The sequence below is a fragment of the Mustela erminea genome, chromosome 12, assembly GCF_009829155.1.
Source record: "Mustela erminea isolate mMusErm1 chromosome 12, mMusErm1.Pri, whole genome shotgun sequence".
NCBI classification, from domain to species: domain Eukaryota; kingdom Metazoa; phylum Chordata; class Mammalia; order Carnivora; family Mustelidae; genus Mustela; species Mustela erminea.
Window position 1 is genome coordinate 75466888 of NC_045625.1, and position 22203 is coordinate 75489090.

Consider the following 22203-nt stretch of genomic DNA (forward strand, 5'->3'; position numbering starts at 1 on the left):
TCCATGGAAACTAGAAGTTCTCTCATTCCTGACTTGATTTTTGTGTATAGTAGTTAAGTAAATGGTGGTCTCACAGGCTTCAAAATGTGCATTCATTTCAAGTGTTTCAAATCAGGGAATTGGTAAATCAGAAAACCCCATGGCTATAGATTTGCCAGTCGATTTTGTATTTACGGTGTGTTGAGCTGGTTTATCTGTAGAATGAGACACAGTACAAACCAGCTCCCAGAACAAGGGCTTGTTAAGCCCATCAGATACCTCCAAGACCATGCCAAGATTATTGACTAAAATTTTGGATCTGGTCCATTTTTCTTCCTGCCTCTCACAACCAGTATTGTCCCAGCCTCCCTGTCTTCATCCTCCAGCCATTGTTTATAGTAATTCAAGATATCAGGCTGGTTCCTATCAGTCAGTAGAGAGCTAATTGCCAGCTAGAGAATAATTGATGTGTTTGGGGTAAGGCCACTAGAATACTAATTAATTTGTTACTTTGCATTAGGAATTTCCAAGGTGATCCTTTCCTTTTGTCTCAAAGAATTTGATAGACCTCCAAAAATGCAATAGTTTTATGTCTTTGTTAAAACCACTTAGCTCTACTATTTTATGATCCATGAATCTTAGAGAATTAATGCAATATTTCTTGTCAACACCCAATTTCAAATTTAATAATATAAGTAATATGGAAACGCCGCTAGTAACAATGGTATGTAAATAATGCAAAGATTAAATACCAGCATAGGAAATCCATCTACCCATCCAACAAATATTCATTAAGTACTGTCCTCCAGGCACTCTTTCAGGTTCTAAGGCAAAAATAATGCTGGTCAAGACAAAACCCTTCCCATAGGTGGTCACTTTGACTGAATATTTGTACTCTTGCTGAGTTAGCAACATACTCCACACTAGACATTTCCTGTATGTACCTCAGAACTCACTGTCTTGTTTTGTGGGCATAAAGGTGTTGACATTCTAATCCCCTTCGATTCTATTCATGGGGCCACCTTTTCTTTAAGTCTTAACACATATGTTAGTTACTTAGTGTATACCCTTCGTAGCTGTATGCTTTGAAACCATGCCTGTGTCGCATCCTGTTCGGGGCCAAGGGGAGCATAGCAAGCCTTTGGAATCATTAGGATGCCGTGCAAAGCGGTCCTTTTCACCTATTGGTCATTAATTCTGTCAAATCAGGTCATTCTCAAAGTTGCAAAATATTGGTTTGCAATTTGAGAGAGTGAAAAGTAAATGGAATACAACGGTTTTGAGATGACAGAATTACTCTGATGGAGAACAAACGTGTGGTTGCCAGGGGTTAAGCTCAGGAGAGGCAATGCACAGGACACTTTCTTCGTGGTGACAGAACAGTTCTGTATCCTGATTGTGGTGGGTATTGTATGAATCTTGACATGTGATAAAATTTCACAAGAACTATATACCCCCCCAAAAATGTGTGTGTGTGTAAGAACTAGTGAAATCTAAATAGATTGTATTTGAGTCAATAGTATTGGATCAACGCCAGTTTCTTGGTTTTGGTAATACATCGTTGTATGTAAGGTATTGTTGGGGGTAGACTGAGGGAAGGGTACAGGAGAATTCTCTGGAATATTTTGCGACTTCTTGTAAGTTAAAAAATTATTTCAAAATGAAAAGGATTTGTTGTTTGTTTTTTTAAAGGAATGGAGAAGCAGATAAATTTGAAGTTTAGGTGTGGTGACTCTAAACACTGGGAATATCTGACCTTAGACATTGTTAGCTCAGTAACCAGAAACCTCAAAAATTGTGGCTTCACATTAATCACAAATGACTTAGCTTTGGACAGAATTTAGGACATGGGATGCTGCTGACTTCTCTTAGGGGAATAAGGAAATACATTCCAGAGAAAAACGCTCTGATATTCTGTAAAAAGACAAAAAATAATAATAATAATAATAAGGATTCTGACCTTATGTATCACTCTGTTAACTGTTTATTTATACAAATACACAAATAAAAGTTCTGTCAGTAATTCAAAATCTGTTTGCTTTGAACTCCGGCTTTACCCACCAGACCTGCTAAATAAGCAGAAAATAGAAAACTCCTTTCATTTCTTTTCCTTTCCCCCTCTGCTTTGTATATGGATTCCAAATGACAGAGAAGAAACGAGAAAGCCTGTGAACCAGGCAATCCATAGATGGGTTACCTTGCTGTGGCCAGTGGAAAGTTGACTTTTATCTCTCAACTTTCCAGATTGCTCTGCCCCTTTCTGATATTTCCCTTCCTCTTCTCTACCTCTCTTTTAGGAGTTAGTTTTGCCCTTCCGTTTCCAGAGGCAGATTTGGCATGATGGTGTCCTAACGTTCTCGTTGTGTCTTCCCTCCTCCAGCTATCTTAATGACCTGGACCGCGTTGCTGACCCTGCCTACCTGCCTACGCAGCAAGATGTGCTTAGAGTTCGAGTCCCCACCACAGGGATCATCGAATACCCCTTTGACTTACAAAGTGTCATTTTCAGGTAGTAACTGAGTCTCTTAAACCCACCTCCCAGCTCCTGTGCCTTGACTAGTACATTTGGGGAACTCTACAAATACTGAAATCATGTGTAGACTTTGAAACAATCTGCAGACCATTTATTATCAGGAGATATGCAAATGAAGTAATATGTTCCAGAAAGAGGAAGCAGAGGAAAGATGTATGGGCAGGTTTCTCATTTCAAATTCAGTCACCAAGAAATTAGTGAAATCTGAAATTTGCTGGTGGTTGAACAAAATCAGTCCCTTAAATGTTGATCCTGATTATTCTTTAAGAATTGGTCCTGACTATTCTTTGAGTCACTTTTTAATTGTGAGGACAATGGATATATCTTTAGATTTGTGTAAGATATGAATGACCTTACGCCCCTACTAAGAACAAAAAATATATGTTGTCAAAAGCTTTCGTGGTGTTTTCTTCAAGTCTACTGGTACCAATGCAGAATTCTTCAGTAGCAAGAGAGATGTGGGCTGTTTTATATTCCTGAAATAACTTGCTTGAAATTGTTCAAAATAGGTGATTTTGAAAATGGATTGATGATCCCAGTCTAAATTTATATAGGAAAATAGAATGAAGAATTCTGCTGCTGTTCAAAAGTATTTTAATGTTTTTTAAGAAGAGAAAAAATAAATAATACCAGTATGCTTTCATTTGATCTCTTATTACACAAACACTCAGTTATACTTCTAGAATACAAACCACATTGAGCTTTGAGAAGTGAGGCCATGTGAATATATGTCTCTGAGCATAGAGAGTTGAGTTCTCTGGGGGAGCCTATCCCATTGAAGACAATTACGTTCACTAGAGGGATGTGAAATAGGAGTCATGTGACTCCCAGTTGGTAACTGCCACGTGGTTCAGATGAGCAGGCCCTCAAAGCACTCTGGGATTTATTCTAATCAGTCTCCACCCCTGGAATCAGGTCTGGCCACCCATATGCCACTCTAATGGATATATCTGGAAAGCAGGTGGCATTTTAGAAATATTTCTGAACCTTATTTTTTGTCCATCTCTAAAATGGTTGCATTAGATGATCACCAAGATTCCTTGTAGCTCCACCATACTGGATTACATAAGCTTTGAGTCTATAGCATTTGGAGATCTTCAATTTGGAACACCCAAATTTCCTACTGCTTATAAAACTGTCCTGCAAAATATTTTCAGAAGACATAGAGCATTTCATAGAGATTTTCATCACTTCATTGTTTTACAATTGATAGTGAATTCTGAAACAAGCTTACTCTTACATTTTGTTTTTACTACATTTTGCTCACTAGCTTGAAGGACGCTTTTTTGCCACTACTGTAAAAGTAATGACTCAGAAGAATAATTTCCTGCCATCATCAAAAGCATCTTATAGGGCTCAGGGTGACAGGATTTTATAGAATGAGGATTTCATATAAATTAGTAATTAATTCTTTACTTGACATGAAGAACTAGAATTTGGTATTTCTAAAGACTTAAGAGTTCTAGTTTTGATGTCCATCGTTCATAGGTCTCCCTGAATCCGTTGCTTTGCCCCTTAGAAATCTCTTCTGTGCCTTCGAGAACTTTTAGAAGCAGTCACTAGAAACTAGAAGATCCTTGATTTCTTAGTTTGCATTTAAGGCAGGGAAACACCAGGAATAACTTCAGTTTTCAACAAATGCTCAGAGATACCTCCTCTCATTCTTTGAAAGTATTTTACCCCGTAATCACTGTGCACGTTTTAGCCAAGATATGGATTGAACCTTTTGAGGAAATTTGGCTTCATTGCCAGCTGCGGCTTGATATTTTTATATAAACATTGAAACTCACATTAATTGATGTCAGCATTGGTTCCTAACCAGGAAGTAAGCACATCATTGACATGTTAAAAACAAATCCTTAAAAGAGTTCAAGTGATGGCCTCTGGAAGCATCTTGATGTTTCACACACTTTGCTTCTTAGCAGGTTAGAAAATCTGTTTGCATGAGGCCAATTGCACCATGATACTGGTCCAGTGACTGGACCTGTCCCAAATTATTGCCAGTATCAGAAGGAGAAAACAAGTCAGAATACCCCATGGATAACCTATCAGTGGAGTTCTGTTCGCATTTTGTTGAAGCATCACACATACCCATATTGAAATATGTAGCATCTTCTACCTTTAAATGTGTTTGCAGTCCTTTCTAGCATCCTTGAGAAATACACAAGGATCTTCATTCTCATTTTACAGGAAAAAAAAAAAAAAACTGACGTTAGTACTTGCCATTAGAACTTATCACAAATAAAGCATATTTTGTTTCTGATTTTTCTGTGCACAATGAAGTAAAATACCATTTTGCTTGACCTGGCACAGGATTTTTTTTTTTTTTTTTACAAAGTTACCATTTTCACTAATCAGATAACATTCTTATAACCACAATTATTAATTACCCAGAATGTCTTGACTTAGATTGTTAGGGAACAGAAAAAGTCAGTAGATGTTCACCAGAAATATTAATTGAATTGAGTTGGATGGCCATTCTCTTTAGAGAGTGTTTTCCTTAAGTGTGTAAGTAAAGCTGTGTGTATATTGATCCTTTTTTCTTTATATGCTATTAATATGAATATTGTTAACCTTGCAGAATGGTCGATGTAGGGGGCCAAAGGTCAGAGAGAAGAAAATGGATACACTGCTTTGAAAATGTCACCTCTATCATGTTTCTAGTAGCGCTTAGTGAATATGACCAAGTTCTCGTGGAGTCGGACAATGAGGTGAGTGCTCTCTGGACAGGCAATAGATTCTCATTTCAATATCTGACACAAATAAATACGAGGGTGTAGGGTGTGGAACATGGGGTAAACCGATTTCATTGCTTTTTGACTACTGAGTTGGGGACTTTTTTCAGTAGTAAAGATAACCCTGTGGTAGCACATGGTATAATCAGAACAGTAAACTCTTGTCAGTGGTATGAGCAGGTCTGTGTGTTGAGGTTTAATTAGACCCTGTTAGATACTCTTACCACCGTGTAGACGCTCTGAAAATGAAAATAACATAGAAATCCCTAGGCTAACGCTCACGTCATTTTCTAGCCCTCTTCCTACAGGATGGAGCTGGGAGTGTTGGAGTGAGTCAGCCTGTTTTGTTTTGTTTTCATTTTGTTTAAATCATTGTTTGTGCGTTGGGTGGGCCCCAAAGAGTACTCAAAACCTCTCTTGGCAAATGTGAGTGACTTTGCAGCTGGGCTCTAGATCAGTTCATTGTGGAGCCAAGAAGTGTCTTGGTGACGTGGCCGTTCTGCTCTTACAGAATCCCATAGGCTGTGGCATCATTTTGTCTCTCCTTGAACGGTGAATGATTGAAAAAATTATCCTTGATAGGCCTGTCTGGAGAACAGATTCAGTACTGTCGTCTTCTCCTCATTACCTGGAAACCTAGCAGGTATAAATACAGGTTTTGAGGACGGTAGAGTCTCGATGATGAGTCAGAGCTGACTATGGAGGAGAACACAGGGGCACAGAAAACTCGCTTTGGGCTGAAATTCAGTTTGTGTGTGTTGGAGGAATAGAAAGATCCCTGATAACCTGTTAGAGGCAGAAATTGCAGACAGATATGCCAATAGTATGGATTAAATATCCGTCTTAATAGGATAGAAAACAAGAGAAGGAAATGAGCTATCTCCACCAGCTTATTAAAATATAATCGGGCGGGCGCCTGGGTGGCTCAGTGGGTTAAGCCGCTGCCTTCGGCTCAGGTCATGATCTCAGAGTCCTGGGATTGAGTCCTGCATCGGGCTCTCTGCTCAGCAGGGAGCCTGCTTCCTCCTCTCTCTCTCTGCCTGCCTCTCTGCCTACTTGTGATCTCTATCTATCAAATAAATAAATAAAATCTTTAAAATATATATATATAATCGGGCATATTCAAATGTACTTTTAATTTTACATGTTTTTTAATATAGAAGAATTCTGGTTTCTAGTCCTTTTAAATATTTTCTTTTTTCTGCAAGTATTAATATCTCTATCAAAATACATTTGCAATTTCTTTTGCATGCAGGGTTGATAAAGAGTCCGGGAAGCGATACCCCGCATAGAAGCAAGTTACCTATTTATTCATGTCAGAATCCTTCTAGGGTGCAAGTATATGGGCTTTTGAATCAAAGAACTTTATAAGAGTGTTTATCAGCCATTTGCCCTCTATAGTTATAATGTAAACTGCCTGCCTACGAGCTAAAATCTGTAGCAATCAGTTACCAAAATCTAAGTTAAGCAGTTACCATAAGAATTTTAGCTATGGTCTGTCTGTATGTATTTCTGTCTTTATTCCCGTGTTCATTTGTTGTTCCTCATTCTTGAGTGTAGTGTTTTGAATATCCTGCGTATCTGGGGAACAGAATAAGACGTTTCTGCTATCTTCGGAAGTTGAATCAAGATACAGAATGTTTTGAGGGCTTTTCTACTATGTGCTAGGTACCAGAGTATCTAAAGAGGTTTCATTTCAAAAATGAATCCTAAAATTAGCTTTGCGCAGAAGGACCTCTTAAGAGATAGATCCTCATGTTAGAATAGAGAGTCAGGGGAAAGGGAGGCCTTAGATACATCATAATCTCTCTGCTTTAGTTGCTGTCCAGTAAAATAAAATTTAAGACATTTTTCAAAAGAACACATAGTTTTATTTCTTATGTCACTGTTTACATTATAGCTGGAGAAGCAGAAGTGTTTGTTGATAACACATTTTATACAAAACAAGTACATTATATCTAGAATGACATATATATTGATTCAGTGCTCATTAATTTACTTTAAAACTTACAAAACAGAAAAGGAAGTGAGTTCCCTGGGTAGCCCTTCATCTAATTCTACCACATCAACCCAGGCCTTCAGTTATCTGGACATCACAGATTATCTCACCTTTCACCCAACATTGCTCCTGGGTATCTGGTTTTTGTATAAAAATATTGTATATTAACTAGATAATGATGACATTGTTTTGATGATCAGGTATCATAACTAAAGTCTCCACAGTAATTTGCTATTCAATATATAGGCATTATGTGCATCTAAAAATATTTTGCCAGTTTCGTTGATTCTTTGGTGGTTCTTTGTGCCACAAATTGAGATCATCTGTTATCTTTTTTATTAGGACTCCCAGGTCCCTTGTGAATATTTTCAAAGCCTCCCTTGTAATTCTATGAGGTAAAAGTCATTTCGTGGTGCTCTTTTCTCTGACCTTAAGTCAAGACTTTTGGTAATATTTTAGGTGATCTTCAGCATAGTAAGAACAACGCTGCCCGTTAATTACTTTGTCCATGTTGACCGCAGCCATCACTGTTGGTAATTAGGGAACACTGTCGAAAGTATTTTTTTTATTTACATATAATGTATTATTCGCCCCCGGGGTACAGGTCTGTGAATCGTCAGGCTTACACACTTCACAGCACTTACCATAGCACATACCTTCCCCAATGTCCATAGCTCCACCACCCTCTCCTGACTCCCCTCCCCCAGCAACCCTCACTTTGTTTTATGAGATTAAGAGTCTCTTACGGTTTGTCTCCCTCCCGATCCCATCTTGTTTCATTTTTCGTCAAAAGTATTTTTTAATGTTGGGTTGTTGTCACATTCTTTTTTTCTTCACTTGAAATGATAGATGAAAATGCCACTGCCTCTCCATTTCCTTAACACATTAAGGAAATTCAGAACGGTAGAGAATTCCACCATCCCCAGATTTTCTGGTTTGGGTGAGACACAACTGAAACAAACTCTTGAAACCTTTTGTTCTTGGTTTTGAAATCTGATGGTCATCACTTGAACCCAAAGCAGACCTTTTGGTACCTGCCATGGTGTGTGCTTGTGAAAAACACCTGGGCATGGCTGCCAACAGCCACCTTTCCTGTCCCAGAGAACTCTGGAAAATGCACCGCAGGCAAAAACCCTCTGAAGGACTTTGGATGATTGCTTTTGCTTTTCATACCTCTGAAACATGTATGTATTACTCGTCAAGGTTTTTATGTAGATCTGCTTTTGTCTTTCTAGATTCTCAACCTTTCTAGGGTTTGGGGAAGGAATTTCTTAATTTTTTTTTTCTCCCGAGAGGAACATATATCATTAGATAGAGTGAGACTGATCGGGATCTTTGATCAGGATCTTCGAGCTGGGTCGATTTGCCCATTCCCTTTGCTGTGTTATTTTCCCTGTGATAACACATTAGCCCAGAGCCCGCTGTGCCCCTGTAATACTTCCGTGCCTATGTTACTACTTCGGCACCTCTAAAAGCTGGAACACACATGGAGGCAGCCCCATAACACATTCAAGCTTATCAGCATCTCTCCACACTCTGTCTTTTAGTCTTGATTTTTCTGATTTTCTGTTACACGAATATTGGAGGACTAATACAATAATTTCTCAGACCTTGACTCAGGGGCTGCCTTACAGACTATGCTCTTTATTGAATCTCAGACTTAGGTAGGCCTTTCGCCTCCACTTCCTTTCTGAATGGGCACTTCTGACTTACGTTAATGCTTTTGAAATGGTTACAAACCCATTATGGCTTCATTTTAATAAAACATCGAGATGGTTCCGACACCCCAAGCGTTCCTCCAACATGGCTTTCCATGAACATGTATTCTTGAATCCTGATTCTTAGAGTGGCTCCACTGATTTAAAAAATCAATCAATCAATCAAAGGAGTGAATAGGCATTTGTAATATCTCAGCACTTTATGCCTGGTCAAAACTGTCGGAAACCACCATTCGTCTGAATTTTGCCCGCTGTCATGCCGGGGAGGTAAAACGATCGGGTTTGTTGGTAATGCCGGCCAACAGCGAAGTGGAGGATTGGGAGATGAAGGCCCGTGGGCAGGGTCACCCAAGGCCTGAAGCCAGCTGCTTTCACACCAGCTCGTTTCCCCTCCTTCACGGCGTCTTCCAGAAGTAAGAGACAAATTCAGAGGAAAAGCAAAGGGAACCATTAACACATCCAAGAGCATGGAGGTCGCATGATAATCCTGCCCTTGCAAGAAGAAATTAAAATGCCCTCCCCTGCTTCTGAGTCCTTATTATTCTCAGGGACGGCGGTAGACCGGCCAGAGAGCCTTTCCTGGTGGTTCAGAGTTCCCCTGTTGCTCATTGGATTTTGAACTGTGTTAAAACAAATAGTCTAAAATACGCATTTCCTTCACCTATTTCTCTTCTGCTGTTTTTTTTTTTTTTGAGAATTTTGCCTGATATTGATGCATTTTATTTTATTATTTTTTTAATTTTTTATTTTTTATAAACATATATTTTTATCCCCAGGGGTACAGGTCTGTGAATCGCCAGGTTTACACACTTCACAGCACTCACCAAAGCACATACCCTCCCCAATGTCCATAACCCCACCCCCCTTCTCCCAACCCCACTCCCCCCAGCAACGGAGCACAAAATCAGGACTTTTAAGTCTGTTCCTCTTCTGCTGGGTTTTAAAAATGAATCCATTTTGAAGTTATTCGGCTACAACCAAAGTCTGAACATTTTCCTTAAAAGTGTGAAACCTGTACTTTGTTCTGCTCTAAAAACTTCCAGCGAGTTTTGGGAATTTTCTTCATATAAAATGCAGCATTGGTGAGGAAGTGACTAAAAATTGAGAAAAAAAATTGCAGCCCCAGAGGGAAGATCTGTAGGAGACTTAGAAGTAGTTAAAAACAAGAGCTGAGCTTATGACATCCGCTCTCCGTTGGACTGGCCCTCACATCCTGTATTGATCTTAAATTATGAGACCAGAACCTTCCTCATGCTCCTCAGCCTTGGGCAAACTCAGCTTGGGCTCATGGCCTGATTACCAAGGATCTTCCTGAAGGACGTCCCACTTTTTTTTTATATATTTTAAACTCTTTTCCCCATTTCCTCATTCCTTTGTTCATTTTTAGCCACCTGCCCCTTTTTTAGCCCCTTCCCCTTTCATCCTTTAGGCTTTCTGCTTCCTCGTTATCATGTTCTTCCTCCTATCTGTTCAGATGGCTTGAAGGAAGCTAGGAAGAAGTTTTCCGATTACCATGTATGAGTTAGAACCAAGACCTACGCTCGGTGCTGGCAAGGGTGAAGGGAAGCGGGCACACAGGGCACTCCTTGTGTACCTGCATATTAGGAATCCTCCAAAGCCTACATGAAACCTATATGGTATAATCTATGTAATAATCTTTTTTTTAATTTAATTTTATTTTTTTAAAGAAAGAACAGGGAGAGGGATAGAGGAAGTGGGAGGAGAATCCCAGTGCGGAGCTCAGTCCCCTGACCCTGAGATCATGACCTGAGCTGAAATCAGGAGTCGGGCACTTAATGGACCGAGCCACCCAGGTGTCCTGGGATTAGCCCACATGGGGCTCCGTGCTCAGTGAAGAGTCTGCTTCTCCCTTGCCCCCACCCTCGCTTATGCGCTGTGTCTCTCTCTTTCTCTCTCAAATAGATAAATAAAATCTTAAAAAAAAAATAAAGATCTCAAATTGGAATTTTAGCTCTGCCACTTGCCATCTCTGTCCATTTTTTCTTTTGGATTGTCTATCATTTTCTTACTGATTCATATGAGTTCCTTATAGTCTTTGAATGTGGGCCTTTTGCCATATGCACTGCAAAAATCTACTTTGCAGATTGCCCATTATTAATAGTGTCTTTTGATGACCAGAAGTTGTAAATTCTATACAATAAAATTCATGTAAATTTCCCTTTGTGGCTATATATTAGCACACATGTGTCTACAAATATGCATACAAGATTGAATAAAATAAATTACCTGAAAAGGCTGGATGGAAGGACAGTAGGGAATGGATGGTAAGATTAAAAATTAAAATGCCAGTGACAGAACCAGGTGCCTGTCTTAACAGTAGTTCACCAATGTAGTCAGGCATCTCTTAGCAATTATAAAAGGAGGTAATCATGGCCTATTAGAAGGTTCATTTATCTTTAAAACAAGTTAGCTTCTCTTTGTACTGAGCTCCTCCTGCACCTTCACAAGGAAATGTCGTGGGAGGGAGTAAGTTCCATGCGCGATAATATCCCTCCAGGAAACCAAATACTAGAATTCATAGAGCTGTCGCTTAAGCTCCTCTCAGTGTAAGTTGGTGCCACAGCATCGGCGTTGATCGTGGGCCAATACCAAGGGGTCTAAACACAGCTTCGTGTAAGAAAAAGAGTGAGAAGAGCTAAGGAAGTGGATTTTGTTTTTAGAAACTATTTCCGGGACACAAGAGAGCATGAAATTCTAGAGAGCTTACTTGCTTTAAATATTTATCTTCACAGAAATAAAATGATACAGATGCAATTAAAGTCCTTACATAACTTCCGATCCATTTCTCTCCCTCCCCAAAAGTCACTGGCTTTCAGGTTGGCACCATGCATATTTTTTCACTTTTTTACCCTGTAGGTATATGTCATTAAACAATATGTAATATTGGCTGCTTCATATTACTCATGATTGTAAATTATATTTAGATGATTTTATTTTTCACTGTGTTTTTTTTTTCCTTCCCTCAGCATTGTTGTTGAGATTTTTTTTTTTTAACGTTGGTACACGTGGCTTTAATTCACTTATTTAGACCGCGATCTAGTCCATTGTGTGACTGTCCCCAACCGTGTTTCACACGCTTCTCAGCCGGAGAGATGGTTTTCAGTGTGGGTTACCTTTTCCCACCCTTGCCTGTTCTCCCCTCACTCCAGCCCCCAATGGTGGTGTCCTTTTTTAATTGGCAAATACACCTTTTAAACATATTCTCTTAGTACTGTTTGCCTGTTATACCCAGCACGTGGCTTCTCTCTTTGCTTTGTTGCTTATGGAAGAGCTTTAAACTTAATGTAGTCAGCTCACTCATTTCCTTTATTGGTTGTATTATTGTATTTTCTTCAGGCGTGTGTGTGTGTGTGTGTGTGTGTGTGTGCACATATATATATATATATATACACACACATATAAAGAAAAATACACAAATTCAAAATGTATAGCACACTGATTTATCATAAGGCATCTTGTGTCCACCCTGATCAAGGTGGTGACCAAGGACCATTGGTCAAGAGCCAATGCCAAAACCACAGAAACCGTCATGGTGCCCCTCCCCCAGCAGGTACCGCTGTTCTTTAAGAGTGTTACTTCTTTGCTGTTCTCTTTAGTTTTAATACCTTAATATGTATCCCTGGACCCTGTAGTTACATTTTAACTTATGTTTAACTTTTATACAAAGGGAATCAGATGGCATGTTTTGAACTTTTATATAAACTTTTGTGTCCAGCTTCTTTTGCTCAAGATTGTAGTTTTGTAAGGTTTATATATTTTATATAATTTATTCATTTATAATTCATTCACTGCTGTATAGTATTCTGTTGCATGAAAATACCACTGTTCTATTGTTTATAGACTTCTCATGTGTTTCCAGTATGGGGTAATTACAAATAATGTTCCTGTGAATATTCAGAGAATTATCTCTTGGTATACACAGGCACACGTTTCTGTCGGTTATATACCTAGGAGTAGAATCGCAGGCACATAGGGGACACGTATCTTCAACTTTAGTAGATAAGGCAAAAAGTATTTTCCAAACTGAACATTACAGTGTACATTCCCATGAGTTATGTCTGAAAGTTCCTGTCATTTGCCACTGTTCTTCATTTTAGCTTTTCTGATGGCTAACGGACTGAGCTACTGGCCCTGCATGCACCTGTTTCTTTGGGTATACCTTCACTCCTGGTGCAAAATGGTGGTGGTTCACTAGAGCCCCACTCCCTTGGGCTCTCTGCTGCCTCCTCCAGAATCAGCAGCTACCCCTGGGAAAAGAGGCCCTAAATCCTGGGGTCACTCTCTAGACCTTTCCTTCTCCAGATTTTGCCCTGGTACTTCTTCCCTACTTTTCAGCTCTCTGATGTCCTTAAGCACATGTATTTTTTTTTTTTAAGATTTTTATTTATTTATTTGACAGAGATCACAAGTAGGTAGAGAGGCAGGCAGAGAGAGAGGGGAGGAAGCAGGCTCCCCGCTGAGCAGGGAGCCCAATACGGGACTCAATCCCAGGACCCTGAGATCATGACCCGAGCTGAAGGCAGAGGCTTTAACCCACTGAGCCCCCCAGGCGCCCACCACATGTATTTTTTATTGTATTATTTCTGCTGGTTGTCCTCCTCCATTGATACTAATGATACATGTGACATGTGTCAAGTCTTACTACATATGGGGTTCTTTCTCTGGGTTTTCTAGTTGGTTGATCTGTTTACTATTCCTCTACCAATATAATAGTTACCAAGTCACTAGTTTTGTCATAATCTTGATATGATCAAATCTTCCTACGTTGTTCTTCACAATTTTTTGAGCTATCCTTGGTCCTTTACTCTCTCTCGTAAATTTTAATTTAATCTAATCAAATTCCAAAACAACAAATATGACTGGGATTTTAATAAATACATAGAGAACTTTGAGGTTAGTCTTTCAGCTTTGCAGTATTGAATTTTACTCTCCATGAATAGGACATGGTATAGCTCACCATTTGTCATTTAAAACACTGTTTAGGGGCGCCTGGGTGGCTCAGTGGGTTAAAGCCTCTGCCTTCAGCTCAGGTCATGATCTCGGGGTCCTAGGATGAAGCCCCGCATCAGGCTCTCTGCTCATCAGGGAGCCTGCTTCCTCCTCTCTTTCTGCCTGCCTCTCTGCCTACTTGTGATCTCTCTCTGTCAAATAAATAAATAAAATCTTTAAAAAAAAATACTGCTTATGTCATCATATGTGGTCAGTTTTTATAACTGTTCCACGGGTGCTTGAAATTGTGATTTTATAGTTTTGGTTACAAGGTTCTATATTAAATGTATTATAACAGACGTTAATTGAGTTATTCAGATCTTCTAAATCCTTACTTAATTTCTTACCTATTTGATTAATTAGTGAGTTACGTTTTCATTGTTTTTAATATTTTATTGACATAGGGATATATAGAATGACATATAAATGATAAGTGTTCAGTTTGAGAAATTATCCCAGAGTGAATACAACCATGCAATTACCATCTACCACGAGAGATAAACATTATTAGTACCCCAGAAGCTCCCTTGTGCCCCTTTCCAATCACAACCTCCCACTTCCCCCAGCAGGAACTACTACTTTAATTTCTAACAGCATTAGTTTTGCCTGTTTTGAACTAAATATAAATGAAATTAAATGCAGTCTTTTGTGTCAGCTTGTGTTCAGAATAATGTTTGTTAGATAAATTCATGTTGTTGTATGTCACTAAAGTTTTTCATTTTTATTACTTTATATCATTCAATTAAATGAATATGCCACAATGTATCCATCCTAGTTTTGACGGACATCTCCCCGTAGTTTTGTCTAAGTGTGGTGAGCAATGCCACCATGAATATCCTTTTCATGGTTTTTGCTTATATGTACCTGATGTTCTGTCCGATAAGAATAGAATTGATAATTCACCATAAATGTTGTGGATCCTGCCCATGTTCATTTTCTAGGGCTGCTATAACAAATCACAGGCTTGATGGGTTACAAAATGGAAATTTGTTCTCATAGTTCCCAAGGCTGAGGCTCTAAATCTGAAATCAAGATATCAGCAGGTTCGTGCTCCCTCTGAAGGCTATGGAGAAGAATCTCCCCTTTCTCTTCTTCTTAGCTTCTTTTGGCATTCCATATGGTTGCCTAGCTCAGGTATGTTCCTTTGTCTTCCCTTAGCCTTCTCCTCTCTGTCCATGTCTTCCCTTTTGTGCTCTCTTAGGAGGACAGTTGTTGGATTTCGGGCCTGCCCAAAGACTCCAGTAGGATCTCATCTCAAGATCCTTAACTTAATTACATCTGTAAAGATGTTTTTTCCAAATAAGATCAAATTCACAGGTTCTGGTTGAAAGGGTGTGGACATACGTTTTGGTGGGGGGTCACCATTCAACCCACTACACTGCCAGTTTGAACTCTGGAAAGAGTTTACACCTCCACCCACAGTATATGTGTGTTCTACTTGGTCCGTGTTCTTACCAGCAAAGATGTGGTCAGCCTTTAAGTGTCAGTCATTATATTGGGTGTGTAGGAGCATCTCATTTTGGTGTGAATTTACATTTCTCAGATTACAATGAGATTGAATGTTTTGTGTATTTCTTTACCATTGGATATCCTCTTCTTAAAGTGCCTATTTAACTCCAGTATCAGTTTTCTGTTGGTCTGCTTTCTTTTTTTTTTTTTTTTAAGATTTTTCATTTTTTATTTGACAGAGATCACAAGTAGGCAGAGAGGCAGGCAGAGAGAGGGGGGGAAGCAGGCTGCCTGCCGAGCAGAAAGCCCGATGTGGTGCTTGATCCCAGGACCCTGGAACCATGACCCTAGCCAAAGGCAGAGGCTTTAACCCACTGAGCCAGTGGGTCTGCTTTAAAAAAATATCATTAGTTTAGAGGTCTTCGTATATTCTTTTTTTTTTTTTTTAAGATTTTATTTATTTATTTATCAGAGAGAGTGAGCACAGGCAGACAGAGTGGCAGGCAGAGGCAGAGGGAGAAGCAGGCTCCCTGCTGAGCAAGGAGCCTGATGTGGGACTCAATCCCAGAATGCTGAGATCCTGACCTGAGCCGAAGGCAGCCGCTTAACCAACTGAGCCACCCAGGCGTCCAGAGGTCTTCGTATATTCTTGATACAAATCCTTTGTAAGTTATCTGCATTGCAAATAACTTCTGCCACTCCACGATTTGATTTTTCACCACCTTAAGTTATTATTTTTTTAAGATTTCATTTATTTAACAGAGAGAGACACAGCGAGAGAGGGAACATAAGCAGGGGGAGTGGGAGAGGGAGAAGCAGGCTTCCCGCCAAGCAAGGAGCCCAATGTGGGGCTCGATCCCAGGACCCTGAGATCACAGCCTGCACTGAAGGCAGATGCTTGGCGACTGAACCACCCAGGCGTCCCAAATGGTATCTTTTTTTTTTTTTTTAAGGATTTTTTAAAATTTATTTTAGAGAGGGAGAGAAAGGAAGAGCAGAGAGCATGCCAGCGGGGGGGAGGAGGGTGAGGTAGAATCTCAGGCTGACTGTTGAGCACAGAGTCCCACCCTGAGCTCAGTCTCCTGACCCTGAGATCATGACCTGTGCCCAAACCAAGAGTTAGTTGGACAGTTAACCGACTGAGCCATCCAGGCACCCCTTAAATGATATCTTTTGATGTGGCCAATTAATTAGTCTTTAAACTCTATCCTTTTTGTGACCTCCTTAAAGAATCTTGAATTATATTGCCTATGTAATTTCACCTTTTTTATATTGTCAATCCTAATTACACTTAGAAATAAAATACTAATATTAACACCAGCATTTTAACATTATAAACATAAATAACAACTAGCAGATAATTTTTCCATGATCATAACATCACTTGGGTAGGAATTACCCATTTATGTACTTTGGAAACACTGGAGAAAATGGAAACATATTAAATTTTTGTTTTAATAGAATATAGACAAATATAAATATAATAAAAATATATGTAAAATGAAAATTATAGACACTGTATATCAACTTACCCTGCCAATATTTGGTCATAAAAGTATTTTCTAGCTTGTTTGGCTCATAAAAGTATACAGAAATGAAACTCTGAAATGAAAAAAAAGAGGGAAAAAATGTCCTCTGACTTTTATGGGGGGAAAAAAATAATAAAGCCAACTGAAAAGCCGCATGTGGGTCCTCCCCCCCCCCACTGACGGAGTTATTTTTAAACCTCCCACTTGAGTTGTAAACTTGTGTTTTTTAATTCCACACTTCTATTTTTTGTGTTTGCAGATTTCATTATTCTGTCCATAATAAGTTTGCAATTTGTATGTATTCCTGATGAACTGTTCTCTCTGTTATCAAGAAGATGGTTGGTTTTTTTTTTCTATTTTTTTTTTTAAATCTGAGTGCTCTTTGCTGAAATAAAGCAGTTATGCAAGACCCAGACCGGAAGTGCCCGTGTCCTGCCTTTCGGTCTGGTGAGTCACAGAAGAGACTGTGTTTTCACAAGAGGTGGGGACTGAGCAGGAGGAAGGCGGTCAGCTGGTGGCAGCAGCAGAGAGCCAGGGCCGCACGGGGCAGACGATACACGCAGGAAGCAAGCCGAACAGGTTGTTACTAACTTGGGAGCGCAGGAGTATTTCGGGAGCCGTGTCTGGAGTGACAGAAGGTCTAGCCGTGGAGAGAGGGGAAGAGATTAAATGGAGGGTTTTTTATTAACAGCTTATTGAGATAGAACTCCTATATCACCCAGTTCAGCCTCTTAAAGTATATGCTTCAGTGGATTTTAGTATATTCATAGAATTATACGAACGTCACCACCATCTAATTGTTTTGTTTTTTGTTTTTTGTGTTTTTTTTTAATACAAAATAGACTTTTATTTTCTAGAGCAGTTTCAGGTTCACAGCAAAACTGAGTGGAAGATTTCCCATAGGTCCTCTTCCCCCACTCAGGGGACTTGTTACATTTGTTTGTTACACTTGATACATTTGTTATAAGTGAGGACCCTACAGGGACATGTGATGATCCCTCCACGTCCATAGTTTCCTTTGGGGTTATCGCATTCTTTGGATTGTTGTACATTGTAGGGATTTTGACAAATACATAATATGTATTCACCATTCTAGTAGACAGAATGGTTTCACTGCCCTGAAATCCTCTGTTCGCTGCCTATTTGTCCTTCCTTCCTCCCTCCCTCCTACACTCTGGCAACCACTGATCTCTTTACTGTCTCCCGAGCTTTGCCTTTTCTAGAATGTCATAGAGTTGGAATCGTACAGTATGTAGCCTTTTCAGATTGGCTTCTTTCACTTCGTGATATGCATTTAAGATTCATCTTGCTTTTTGTGGCTTGGTAGTTTGTTTCATTTTGGTAATGAATAATATTTCATTGTCCGGATGGACCACAGTGTGTTCCTCTCTCCACCTGCCGAAGGACAGCTTTGCTGCTTCCAGGTTTTGACAACTTTGAATAAAGCTGCTGACAACATCCATGTGCAGGTTTTTGTGTGGACAGAAGTTTTCATCTCCTTTGGGTACATACCAAGTTTGCAGGATTGTCTAATAGTATAGTTTATTTTGTAGGACACTGTTCAGCAGTCTTCCTACCAGCAATGAGTGTGAATCCGTGCTGCCCCACATTTGGCATGGTCACTGCTCCAGGGTTTGGTGGTTCTGATAGACGTGTAGTAATATCTCTTTGTTGGTTTAATTGGCATTTCTCTAATGTCATATGTCTTAGAGCATTTTTGTGTATGTTTGTTATTTTGCATATCTTCTTTGGTGAGTGATCTGTTCAGGTACTTGGTCCATTTTTAATCCGGTGGTTGGTTTTCTTTTTTTTTTAAGATTATTTATTTATTTATTTATTTATTTGACAGACAGAAATCACAAGTAGGCAGAGAGGCAGGCAGAGAGAGGAGGAAGCCGGCTCCCCGCTGAGCAGAGAGCCGGATGTGGGGCTCAATCCCAGGACCCTGGGATCATGACCCGAGCTGAAGGCAGATCATTGCCCACTGAGCCACCCAGGCGCCCCCGGTGGTTGGTTTTCTTGTTGAATTTTAAGAGTTGGGTATTTTGGATAACAGTCCTTTATCAGTTCTTTCATTTGCAAGTAGTTTCTCCCAGTTGTAGCTTATCATTCTCTAGTCCTGTTTTCTTGTAATGGCTTTGTCTGCTTTTGCTATTAGGACAAGGCTGTCTCACAGAATAAGTTAGCAGGGATCTCTCTGCAACTGTCATTTGGAAGAGACTATAGATAATTGGTATAATTTCTTCCTTAAATGTTTGGTAGAATTCACGAGTGAACCCATCTGGGCCTGCTTTCTGATTTGGAAGATGGTTAATTATTGATTCCGTTTCTTTACTAGATGAAGGCCCATGGTGAGCTTGGACAGATTCTGTCTTTCAAGGAATTGGTCCATTACATGTAGGTCATTAAATTTGTGGGCATAGAATTGTCCCTAGTATTCCTTTCTTATCCTTTTAATGTCCATGAGCTCTATAGTGACCTCTCCTTTTGTTTCTGATATTAGCAATTAGTGTTCTGTCTTTTTTTCTTAGTTATCCCAGCCAGAAGTTAGGCTCTGATAAAACCCCAATAGTTTATACTCTGGTAAAATAATTTCCCTTGAGACCAGCCCTTATATTAGGAAGAACAGAATGCTCTGGTGTATTTCATAATGGCTCCTTTTCAATCCCCTTATGACTATGTTCCCCCAGAGTCTTTAGTGCTCAGACTGGCCCTCCGGCAATTTGTCAGTTATAATTTAGGGTTTTCTCCCCCTGCACTGGTCCCTGTGGAAGCTTTTTTCTTATGGTTTCTGCTCCAGTAAGTTGTGATTCGCCGTATTCACATGTCTATCTCTCCAATTCGTGGGATAACAGTATGGCCCATGTCCTCACTTCTGATCTAAGAAGATTTTTTATCTTGTTCACAATTTTACTTCTTGTGAGGATGCACTGGTGACTTCCAAGCTCCCGGAAGGACAGACTGGAAACAAGAAGTCACTACTCTCTGATATGAGGACATTATTATTATAACCCCCAAATTCAACACTGTTCCTATTATCAGTCACTCTCCTGGCCTTCTACCACCACCCCCCACCCAACCGTGGCCTTCAGCAAATACTAATCTACTTTATATCTCTATGAATTTTCCTGTTTTGGACAATACATATAAATGAAATCATATAATACATGGGCTTTTGTTTTCATCCATGTGGCACCATCTTTTAATACTTCCTCTTTATTGCCAAAGAATATTCCATTGTGTGGATACACCATATTTTACTTATTTATTAGTCAGTTGATGGACATTTGGGTTAATCAGACTTTTTGGCTATTACAAATAGCACTGCTGGGAACATTCATGGACAGTTTTTTTTCCATGGACATATGTTTTCCCTTCTTTTGGATTGTCCTAGAAGTAAAACTTCTGAGTCATTTGGTAATTTGATGATTACATCTTGAGAAACTGTAGAACCATTTTCAGTGTGATTGCACCATTTTACAGTCCTACCTGTGATATATTAGGGTTCCACTTTCTCCATATCCTAACCAACACTTGTTATCGTCTGCCTTTTTTGTTTTAGCCATCCTAGGGGTTGTAAAATGTGGTTTTGATTTCTCAGTTGACTAACAATGTTTTCATTTGCTTTATTGGCCATTTGTATATCTCTTTTGAGAAATACCTATTAAAATGGCTAGGTTATTGTTAATGGGCTTATTTCTCTTCTTATTGTTGAGTTGCAAGAATTCTTTATATGTAATCGATACTAGACTCATGGGGAATATGATTTCCATATATATTCTCCTATAGTGTGGATTGGCTTGTCACTGTCTTAAAAGTGTTTTTTGATACACAAAGGTTTTTAATTTTGGTGAGTCCAAGTCATCTTTTTTTTCTTTGGTTGCTTCAGCTATTAGGTGTCATGCCTGAGAAATGTGCCTAATGCAAGGCTATGAATATTTACACTGTGTTTTCTTCTAGGAGTTTTGTGGGTTTGGGCTCTTAAATTTTAGTTTATGACTTATTTTGAATTAAGTTTTGTATATGATACCAGGTAAAGTCCCATCTTTGTTTATTTATTGGCGTGTGGAAGTTCAGTTGGCCCCTCATCATTTCTTCAAAGATTCTTCTTTTCCCTTGAGTTTCTTGGCACCCGTGTCAAAAACCAGTTGGCCATAAACATAAGCATTTATTTCTAGACTCTCAATTCTATTTCATTGCTGTGTATGTCTGTCTTTCAGCCAGTATCACTGTGTCTTGATGATTGTAGTGAGTTTTGAAATGAGAAAGTATGAGTCCTTCCCCTTTTTCAAGATGGTTTTGGCTATTCCGGGTCCCTTGTATTTATTTCCATGTAAATTTTAGGATCACCTTGTCTATTCTTGCACACCCCCCCCACACACATACACACAAAATCTAACTGGGATTTGGCAGGGATGATGCTTAAAGTATTTATCAGTTTGGGGAGTACTGTTATCTAAACACTGGAGAAGAATGTGAACTCTGCTACTTTTGGGTCAGTGCCTATCAGTAGGTGTCAGGTCTAGTTGGCTTATAGTCTTTTTCAAATCTTTCTTTTTTTTTTTTTTAAGATTTTATTTATTTATTTGTCAGGGACAGAGAGCAAGAATACAAGCAGGGGGAGGGGCAGAGGGAGAAGCAGGCTCCCCACGGAGCAAGGAGCCTCATGCGTGACTTGATCCCAGGACTCTGGGATTGTGACCTGAGCCGAAGGCAGACACTTAACCGACTGAATCCCCCGGGTGCCCCTGTTTTGCAGGTCTCGCTGCCTGGTTGCTTCATCCATTATGGAGTGTCTTGAGCTGTTCGATTCTTTATTTCTCCCTTCAATTCTGATGGGGTTTGCTCTGTGTATTTGGGGCCTCTGGTTGTCAGTGCATATGTTTATAACTGTTTGCCTTTCTTGATGGATTTAATCTTCTTCATCCTAAGGATGACTAGAATCTTCATTCTCTGTGTCTAGTAACAATTTCCGTTAGAAGGTTTATTTTGTCTGATATCCGTGTTGTCATTGCAGCCCTCCCTTTGGTTACTTTTGCACCTGCCTTTTTTTGTCTTTGGACATTCGGTCCATTTTGCCTTTGAATCTAAAGTGGGTCTCTTGTAGCCAGCGTTTGGTTGGAGCATGGTTTCTTTTTCTTATCCCTTCTGTCGACTTCTGCCTATCGATAGTGAATGTTTTTGCTGCTGATTTTCCCAGGTGCCATGGCTGGGAGGCAGTTCGTGGTCAAGGCTGTTGGGAGCTGGGAAG

General features: G+C 39.6%; 1 protein-coding gene across 1 annotated transcript in view; it reads left to right on the forward strand.

Annotated features, from left to right (window-relative positions):
- The window catches only part of GNAQ (G protein subunit alpha q), a 304893-nt gene that overhangs the window by 223250 nt on the left and 59440 nt on the right, over positions 1–22203 (forward strand). Inside the window, exons 4-5 of the mRNA XM_032306308.1 lie at positions 2360–2488; positions 5094–5223. Of these exons, the coding sequence (XP_032162199.1) occupies positions 2360–2488; positions 5094–5223 (259 nt within the window). The remainder of the gene's footprint in view (positions 1–2359; positions 2489–5093; positions 5224–22203) is intronic.